The sequence below is a fragment of the Nematolebias whitei genome, chromosome 1 (assembly GCF_014905685.2).
Source record: "Nematolebias whitei isolate Nwh7 chromosome 1, NemWhi1, whole genome shotgun sequence".
NCBI lineage: Eukaryota > Metazoa > Chordata > Actinopteri > Cyprinodontiformes > Rivulidae > Nematolebias > Nematolebias whitei.
This window is the reverse complement of record NC_056498.1, coordinates 45,919,958-45,929,910: the sequence shown is the minus strand read 5'-3', so window position 1 is coordinate 45,929,910 and position 9,953 is coordinate 45,919,958. Positions and strand designations below refer to the sequence as shown.

The 9,953-nt window shown below is 41.9% G+C and overlaps 1 protein-coding gene across 1 annotated transcript in view; it reads right to left on the bottom strand.

Annotated features, from left to right (window-relative positions):
- The window catches only part of pik3ap1 (phosphoinositide-3-kinase adaptor protein 1), a 30,929-nt gene that overhangs the window by 5,752 nt on the left and 15,224 nt on the right, over positions 1–9,953 (bottom strand). The window contains exons 11-17 of the mRNA XM_037684720.1: positions 8,054–8,296; positions 7,929–7,985; positions 6,351–6,544; positions 5,363–5,435; positions 5,073–5,240; positions 3,777–3,847; positions 3,133–3,233 (exon numbers count right to left, since the gene is read on the bottom strand). Of these exons, the coding sequence (XP_037540648.1) occupies positions 3,133–3,233; positions 3,777–3,847; positions 5,073–5,240; positions 5,363–5,435; positions 6,351–6,544; positions 7,929–7,985; positions 8,054–8,296 (907 nt within the window). The remainder of the gene's footprint in view (positions 1–3,132; positions 3,234–3,776; positions 3,848–5,072; positions 5,241–5,362; positions 5,436–6,350; positions 6,545–7,928; positions 7,986–8,053; positions 8,297–9,953) is intronic.

Below are 9,953 nucleotides of genomic sequence, written 5' to 3'. Positions count from 1 at the left end.
ATATATATATACAGTACATATATATACATATATATGTATAAATACATATATCCATATTTATATAAATATATGTATACATTTAAATATGTATATATACATATATATGTATATATGTATATATACATATATATGTATACACACACACACATTTAAAGGACATCAGTGTTTAAACATTGAAGCAGTGGTTCTCTGTCCCATTTCAACTTCTTGTCCTGTGTCTCGTTGCACAGCTTTAAAATAAAACTGATACATTTTAGAACAAACGTGCCGTTCGATCAGGAACAGCTGATCTGACAGTTGAAATCTGCATGAAAAAATAAAATAATAATAAAATGACCTCGATGAGCAAACCCTGCCGTGTTTGGAGCTCTACGGCTCTGACAGACGTCTACAGACTTCCCCAGAGACATCAGCGAAACTACGGTTTCTTTCCCGTACGGTAAACTTGTTAGAAAATATATTTTTCACCACTGTCTCCTTAGGGGCTCCGTAGGCTTACAGCCCAAATTTTTAAATCTTTACCTCCCCTTACAGCTCTTTAACATCAACCACAATGTCCTGTCTTTACGTTTATTCAGCATCGGTTACATTTCTGCCACCGCACCGCCGCTCTCACATCTTGATTAGATCTCTGGGTTTCAAAACGTTCGTAAGAGTTCAAGTAGACCAACAACAGTAATATGATAAATAAAAATAAGAAGTAGGCGTCAAGTTTCTCTGATGAACTGAGGGGAATTCAGCTGATGTGATTAATATTTATTCCTTTTTCTGCTTTTCTTTTTTAAACGGAACAAAGAAACTTTGTGAGAGACATTTTACAGAAAACCAGAAGTTTAGATCTTATCTGCTATGGAGCGACACGAAACTCTCCCCGACTCTTAAAACACCGTTAACTTCTCACGTCTGCACTTTGATCCAATGAACAGCTCGTGTTGTTTTGGCAAACTGTCATTTTTTAAACGTTAAGACAAATTAGGGGAAATAATTTTTAAATACCAAAAAAAAAAAAAATCAGACTGTTTAAATTATTTGCATCTGTTTGAATTCTTATATCAGTGAAAATTTAAGTTAATTTTTAACGTTTAAAATAAGTCTGATGTTTAGAGATAATTAAAGCTGCAGCCAGATGTAATAAATTCAAACGTAACATTATTTTTTTTAGTTTGAAACTCTTTAAAGGACAATTTGTGTAACTGTGCTAAATGTACTAATAGTTTTGAAATCCATTTGAAGGAGTGTTTAATTAAGGCTGAGAGGCCCTGAGACGTTTGGCAGCAACATCCACGTTCAAGCATCGTTCTTTTCTCGACGGCGTTAGAATAAAAATAAAACTCACACTCGAGGTCTTGATGACAAAAAACTGTCACCGTTCTAAACACCGCTGTAAATATATTTTAATATAAAGTAATCGTCGTTTTAAAACTACATTAGTCTAAAATCTTCACATCAAAGAATATTTATTTGTTTTTGGGATTTAACTCTTTAACTCTTTGTTTTCTGGTAGATTTGGAGACGACAGTCGTGAAGTAAGAAACAGACGTTGCCGAACGTGATCGCTGCACTTTAAACACGTTCAAGTGAAAACATCAGTTTGTTCTGCGCCTGAAACGATGGGAATCTGTGTACATTATGTATACATTGTATACTTATACCTGATACGACGTGAGCTGAAAGTACTTTGTTCCCTAAGGCAGACCAACTCAAACTGTTTGTGTCATGTTGCAGAAATATTATGCACATAAATAATAAACAGGTAAATTGATAAAATGTTTCCTTCCTTTTGTGTGGCGTTCCTCAGGGCTCAGTTTTGGGTCCTTACTTATTTTCTCTCCGTTTGCTTCCACATGCCTCCATTTTCAGGAAACAGTATTCCTTTTTTTTACTACGGTACTATGCAGATGACAGTCAGATTTATCTGCCTCTTAAAAGAAAGCACGCCCTGACTCTCAGACCTTTACGTGACTTCCCTGATGAGATTCGGGTTTGGGTGTCTTTGAATTTTCTAGATTTTAATGAGAAGAAAACTGAAGTGATGTTCTTGGTGGCTCCGTCAGCTTCTACCTCTTTACATCTTGGTGCTCAGTGCATCAACCGTCACAAATCCAGGGGTCAAACTTTACGCCGTTCTTAAATTTGACAGGCGATAAAGGCAGTTGTTCAATCTCGTTTCTCTCATTTGAGGCGGCCAAGAGAAGGCCCGTTCTTCACCAGCAGCTGTTTGAAACAGTGACACACACTTTTGTTACATTTCCGCCAGACTTCTGTAACCCTCGGTATGTTGGGTCGGAGCGTCTGCCGTCGCCCGTTTACAGATGATGCAAAAAGCAGCGACACGTCTTTTAAAAATGAATGTAACCACTTCACACCCGCTTTTAAATTTCTCTATTTAGTCGCCAATCCATGTTAAAATGATTTTACTTGTTTTAAATCTTAGAAAGGTCTTGTCCTTGCTTACACGTCTGAGCTGCTACACACTTACCTACCTGCCCATTCTCCCTCGTGCTGCTCCTGCCTGGACCTGAAACCAGGTGTAGATGAGAGCGGACCGGGCTTTCGGGGCCAGAATTATAGACGCATCCTGCTTAGCTGCTTTTTATTTGTAGTCGTTGTCATTTGTACCGTTTAGACGCTGATTTCATGGTTTTATTCTCGTTTTAACTTTTAGGATACGTTTCCTTGTATTGCACCAAACGCCCGTTTGTTCTTTGGAGGGGCTTAAAGGTTTTTAAATGGTTGATTTAAGGCCTCGTGTCAATTTAAATCTTAAAGTAACTCATATTCATATTTTTATCTAAGTTATAAGGAGCCGCCCGTGTGGCCCCGGAGCCACAGCCCGTGAACCGCAGCTTTAGCAGAAACATTTTATTTTTTAAAGACCTGACAGGAAATTGAAGTAACATTTTATAGAAGCAGCCTCTGATCAAAGCTCGGAGCTTTTCTCAGAACCACGTCGAGGATATTTTTAAGTTTTCAGAACGTAAGCGCCCCCGCCTCTCTCGCTCTTCCTCTTCAGCTCACAGCTGTCACCCACGGGTGAGAGCTTCCTCCTCACCCGCCCACCCCCGCCGTCTCACTCGCGTCTGATCGTCTCTCTGCTGCTTTCTGACTTTACTCTGAACGAGTCGGACCGACCTTTCAGGGATCCGAGGAGGAATCCTGGGAGGAGGAATCAGAGGAGCGGCGTCGGACGGCCGAGGGGGTCGTGGGGGAGGAGGGAGGGTCTCCGCTGCGTCCTTTAAAAACAAGCAAATTAAATATTTCATTACGTTGAAGGCTTCACAATAAAAACAAACTCAAAACCCTGAAAGTGTGTGCTGGTTTGTCTGTCTGTTAGCAAAATATCCCATGAACCAGTGGGAGGATTATCATGAACCTTTCAGGTAACAGTCCTTGGATGAACGTCCACAACTGAAAAAGGTTTGGGGTCAAACCGATTCAAGATGGCCGCCACAGCTCATTGACCTTAGCTCTAACTCAGTCAGTTTAACAGACATTAGCTAAAATTGCTGTGGTAGTAGCTGAAAGTCGCCCTCAGCTTTTACTTTGAGCACCAACAGATACAACAACTGTGGCGACGTGCGCTCCTTCAGGCTTGTGTCATTGTTGTGAGGGTCTCGTTTAGTGGATTAAAAGGTGTAATTTTATTGTTTGTTTTTTAGATTGAACCAAAACAGTAACAACATTTTAACATGAATTTGGTGTAAAACTCTGGCGTCAAAGCTAGCGGGCAACATTCCTTGAAGGAATTTAAGAAATCAAAAACGAGGTAGACTCGCCTCGAACTCGGGCTCTGTGCCGCTGCTGCAGCTGTAGGTGCTGTGAGTGCTCAGCCTGTTGCTTTCAGTGCCTGGTGGAAACAAACAAACAAACAAACAAACAAACAACGTTTAAATGAACGAAACCACACGATCTGAGACTTTGTGGTGTAGATTGCTCAACTCTGAGCAATCTACGAGCTGCCGTTGTCCAACATGGCTGCAGGGACAACATGAAGGTTTGAACTGTAGAAATCTGTGGGACGCGTTTTAAAAAATTATTGTTAATTTTTTTACAAGTTTCAAGAAAATTAATTCAGACACCTCTTTCGTAGAGAAAGTCTAGATAGCTTTCAGCTATTGTTAGCTTCTAACTTTTTTTTTTACTTTAGCTAGCATTCTGCTCCTGTTGCCATTCAGGCACAGTTTTCCTAGTTTTAGCTTAAGCATCTGTTTTTACTACTTTATGTTAGACTGTTTGTTTTGCTCATTTTAGCTACTGTTTCATACCTTTAGCTATTGCTTTGCAAACTTTTCCAACCCTTCTGTTCTTCAGAGCATCTGGTTAGCTACTGTTATTTTTAGCATTTGTTTTGGTAATTTTAGCTACTGGTCTGCCACTTTTAGCCTTTAGCTACCATTTTCTACTTTTAGCTATTGTTTTACTAGGTTTAGCATTTGTTTTGCTAATTTTAGTTACTGTTGGACTGTTGCATTTAACTTGTGTTCAGCTGCTTTTAGCTTTTGTTCAGCTGCCTTTAGCTTGTGTTCTGCTGATTTTAGCTTGTGTTCAGTTGTTTTTAGCTTGTGTTCAGTTGTTTTTAGCTGGTTTTCAGCTGCTTTTAGCTTGTGTTCAGCTGTTTTTAGCTTGTGTTCAGCTGTTTTTAGCTGGTTTTCAGTTGCTTTTAGCTTGTGTTCAGCTGCTGATTTTCAGTAAAATCAGTTTTTTTTTTAATTAAACGTGACTTGTCTTATTTTTGCGAGCCATGTTTTCATGAGGAGTGGAACTTTTACTTTCTCAGATGTTGACTTCCTGTTTCAGTGACAGGAAGTCAGTTTTTATCTGAAGAATTCAGATTTGGTTCTGATCTCGACTCGAGGCGAGCGATGAGGAAATAACTTTATGTTTATGTAGGTGATCAAGTTTTCCTCTGTCTGTCAGTAAAATATCTGATGAACCGGTGGAGGAGTTTTAATTAACCATCGGCTCTACGACGGATGAACATTTGGAGTTAACGCGACTCAAGATGGCCGCCACAGCTGAGCTCAGAAAACAAAAAGTGCAACGAGTAACTCCTCCCCCTCCTCGGGACTCACTGGAGGTGCTGGAGGTGCTGCTGGTCTTCCAGCCCCCCCTCAGGATGGGCGGAGCTCCTGGACCTGGTGTTCCGATCATCCTGGGCGCCGAGTCGTACACGTCGCACTCCACCATCCCGCCGGAGCCCCAGAACAGGTTCCTCTGCAGCGGGGCGCTGATTTCATACTCTGAGGGTTCGGACCAGAACATGAGCGCACGAACAGGAAGTAGTTTGGAGCAGTTTGTACCGCTCCGGGCACGACGGAGAGAAAAGATTTAAATTTAAACTAATTAAGAAAAATAATCAGACCAGTTTCTTTTCCAGCCTTTTCCCGCTCTTTGTGACGCCTGGTGATGCTTTTCCGTAATTTCTCCAGATTATCCTAAAAAAATAAAAAAGAAGTGTTAGACTTATCGCGTTGTCACCTTTCAGACACCGTGTCAGACACCGTGTCAGACACCGTGTCAGACACCGTGTCAGCGACCGCAGAGTACGATGAAAGTTAGCAGTTAGCGTTTTACCTGTTTAGTGTTAGCGAAGCCAACTTATTAGTTAGCGGATTAGCGAAGCTAACTGTTTGGTTAGCTGTGCGCACCATTTTTAAAATTATTTAACTTTGTTTACAAATGTTTCCCGATACGAACACTCGGGGATCTCGTTAATTCTTTGTCCTCCTGAAATCTGCTTCAGCTGCTCGCTCTTTGATGTCTGATGCTACTTTTATCATTTAGCCACTGTGCTACAATTTTCAGCTAGACTTTTGTCACTTTAAAGACTTAACTAACTTTTTGCTACTCTTAGCTCCTAGCTAGCCTTGTGCAACTTCTGTTTTTACCTTTTTGCTAAATTTAGCTCTTAGCTAGTCAACCGATACTTTACCATGTTTAGCTAGCCTTTTGCTACTTTCAAGTTCAAAGTAGCCTTTTGCTACTAGTAGCCAGCGTGCCTTTTGCACCTTTTAGCTTTTAGTTAAGGTTTTGCTCTTTTAGTTCATAGCTAGCCTTTATCTACTTTTACCTTTTAGCTAGTTTTTGCTAATTTAACCAGCTCTTTGCCACATTTAGCTTTTAGCTAGTATGTTGTTTTCTGTAGACAGACTTTTGCTTCTTTTAGCTGTCAGCTAGTCCTTTTCAGTGTTTAGCTTGTGTCCGGCTGCTTTCAGTTTTACCAGCTCAGTTTCAGCTTTTTCAGCAGCCTTCAGCAGACGTTCGGCTCTCAGCCTCAGTCAGAGTTTTAGCAGAAAAGCAGTCTGTCTGGTTCTGGTTCTCAGAAACCCGGGTTTGGGTCGTGGTTCTACCTGCTGGAAGCGGACGGAGCTCGCTCTCCGCTCGTGGTCGACCTGCCAGGCTTTGAACTCCTGGACGGCCTCGTCCACGGAGATGTCGCCCACTTTGACCCTCTCCTGCAGGGAGACGAGCTGCCGCTGCCCCGGGGTTTTCATCCCGGCGTACGGGTCGTGGGCGGATGTGGAGGCCTCCCCCACAGGTCGGACTGCACGAGGACACGGGTAATGCAGGAATACAAAACAAGACAACTTTATTGACCAAAGTGCCGAACACCGATAACACAAAACAGAAAGTTACAGTAAAAACAATACAATCTATTGAAACAGTAAAAATAATAAAAACATTAAAAGCCAACAAGCCGGGTTAAAAGAAAAAGTGTTTTAAGAGAAGATTTATTAACAGGAAGTGAGTCGGCTCGTCTGGTGAGGCAGCTCAATCCTCCGCCTCCTCCCTGGAGCGACCGACAGGAAGTGATGCAGCCTGAGAGCGAGAAGGAAGGTACAGCTGGAGAGGTCGGACCACGAAGACGTTAAAAACTAATAAAACAACCTTGAAGTCCATCCAGAAACAAACTGGGAGCTGAGAATCCACAGCTGGTGCAGTTTTGGTAACTAACATAAAATGAGCGAGTCTGAACTCGGCCAATAAAATATTGTTTTTACCTTGACTAAAAAAACAACAAAAAACAATTAAATAAACTATTGTAAACAATAATAATCAATAAGAGCAGCTGACTGTTGTTCAGGAGCTCAAACAGGAAGTTGGAGCTTCACCATCTTCTACCACTTATCCACAGTCAGGTCTCAGAGCAGCAGGTCCTGGAGAGACACCCAGACCTCCGTCTCCCCTGAGACTCTCCAGTTCCTCCTGGGGAACCCCCGAGGTGTTCCCAGACCAGAGGGTCTCCTCCCAGTGGGACATGCCAGGAAAACCTCCAAAGGGAGGAGTCCTGATCAGATGAACCTCCTCAGCTGACTCCTTTAGATGCAGAGGAGCAGCAGCTCTACTCCGAGCTCCCCCCCCCAGGTGACGGAGCTCCTCACCTTGTCTCCAAGACCGAGCCCCCCACCCCCGAAGTAAGCTCATTTCAGCTGCTTGGATCCAGTATCTGGTTCTTTGGGTCCTGATCCAAACCTCATGACCACAGGTGAGGGTTGGAACATAGACCAGTAAATATTTCAATTCAACTCCTTCACTACGACCAACCAAAGCAACACCCTCATTACTAAGGAGACCCCACTCTGTGGATCCATCTCCCATTCCATCCTACCTTCGCTCAGGAACAAGACGCCCAGAAACCTGAACTCCTCCCCCTGAGGCTCAGACTCCCCTTGAACTCCTCCCCCTGAACTCCTCCCCCTGAGGCTCAGACTCCCCCTGAACTCCTCCCCCTGAGGCTCAGACTCCCCCTGACCCAGAGCTCCTCCCAAATCAAAGCTTTAGATCAGTGGTTCTCGAGGAGCACCACCTGTCAATCACCCATTCATTCAGGTGTGTCAAAGCAGGAAAACAACTACAACTTGCAGGATGGTGTTCCTCAAGGACTATGGTTGGGAACCACTGCTTTAGATAATGAAACGATGCTTTACCTGTAAAGTATCCGGACTCCGTTGTTTTACTCTGGGATGAACTTTTATCTGAAAATACTGTGAGTGATGTGAAGTTAGAACTTCAGCCTCTTAAACAGCTGAAAGATAAAAGGAGACAAAAATACCTCGAGAAATGTAGGCGGTGGGTTTTTCAGGCTCAGACTCGGACTCGGACCTGGGGATTGGTGCTGGTGGACGGTTGAGGACTGCCGGGTTGTACGCGGTGTTTGTGTCCACGGTGTCGTAGATGTCCTCCTGGTACAGGTTGTAAGGATCCTCCTCTTCTTCTATTTCATCAAAATGTTGGTGTTTTTCATTTTCCTCTCTTGTACGCTGAACGGAGTTGACTTCAGTTGGGTGCGGCCTCACTGATGGCAGTAAAAAAAAAAGAGTTTATTTTATTTAATTTGTTTTAAAATCATAAAACACCCTCATTCAACGTTTGCATATTTTGTTGTGCTTCTACGGCACGCTTAGAGCGTGGCGCTTTACGTCTGATACTTGAACGTGATCTCCAGATTTATTGGTCATGTCCAAACATTTTGCAGTGCGATAAACCAACAAAACTTTAGTTTCTGTAAGTCAACAACAACTCGTGCTGTAATACACCAACACTCCCACTGCACTGCCACAGTACCGCAGTGTTTCTTCAATCCAGAACAGTTTACCATCTTACTTCTAACCTACAAAACCCTCAACAACCTAGCTCCATCTTATATTACAGATCTTATTGTTCCATATTTTCCTAACAGAGCACTTCACTCTCTGACTGCAGGTTTACTTGTGGTTCCTAGAGTTTCCAAGAGCAGAATGGGAGGAAGATCTTTCAGTTCTCAGGCTCCTCTCATGTGGAACCAACTTCCAGTTTCTGTCCATGAGACTGACACATTGTCCAGTTTGAAGACTTTCCTTTTTGATAAATCCTATAGTTAGGATTGGCTTGGGTTTCTTGAGCTGTCCCTTATGCTGCTATAAGCTTAGACTGCTGGAGGACAAACTGACCACATTTCCTCTCTCTGATGACGTTTTTACAAACTCTGATCTTTGTATTTGTAAATATTTCTATCAATAACATGAGTTTATCATTGTTTGTTTATCATTGTTAATCATAATCATTGTTTGTTTATCATTGTTTATCATAATCATTGTTTGTTTATCATTGGGTTTTTTAATCATTGTTTATCATTATTGTTTATCATTGTTTGTTTATCATTGTTTTTTAATCATTGTTTATCATTATCGTTTATCATTGTTTGTTTATCATTGTTTTTTTAATCATTGTTTATCATCATTATTCTTTATCATTATTGTTTATCATTGTTTGTTTATTATTGTTTGTTTGTCCTTTGTTTATCAATGTTTTTCTTCATGTAGAAACTACACCCGAACCACAGAAACCACACCTGAACCATAGAAACCGCACCTGACCCATAAGAACTGCATCTGAACCATAGGAACTTCACCTGGACCATATATATCGGTAAACTGCACCTGGACCACAGAAACTGCACTTAGACCATATGAACTGTACCTGAACCATATGAACCACATATGAACCATAGGAATCATACTTGGAACATATAAATTACACCTGGACTATAGAACTATACCTGGACCACCTAAACCACATCTGGACTACAAAAAACACACCTGGACTATAGAAACTACACCTGAATCATAGGAACCACACCTGGACCATAGAAACTGCATGTGGATCACATAAACCAAACCTAGACCATAGAAACTACACCCGAACCACAGAAACCACACCTGGACTATAGAAATTGCACCTGAACCATAGAAACCGCACCTGACCCATAGGAACTGCATCTGACCCATAGGAACTGCATCTGAACCATAGGAACTTCACCTGGACCATATATATACAGGTAAACTGCACCTGATCCACAGAAACTGCACTTAGACCATATGAACTGTACCTGAACCATATGAACCACATATGAACCATAGGAATCACACCTGGACCATATAAACTACACCTGGATCATAGAACTATACCTGGAC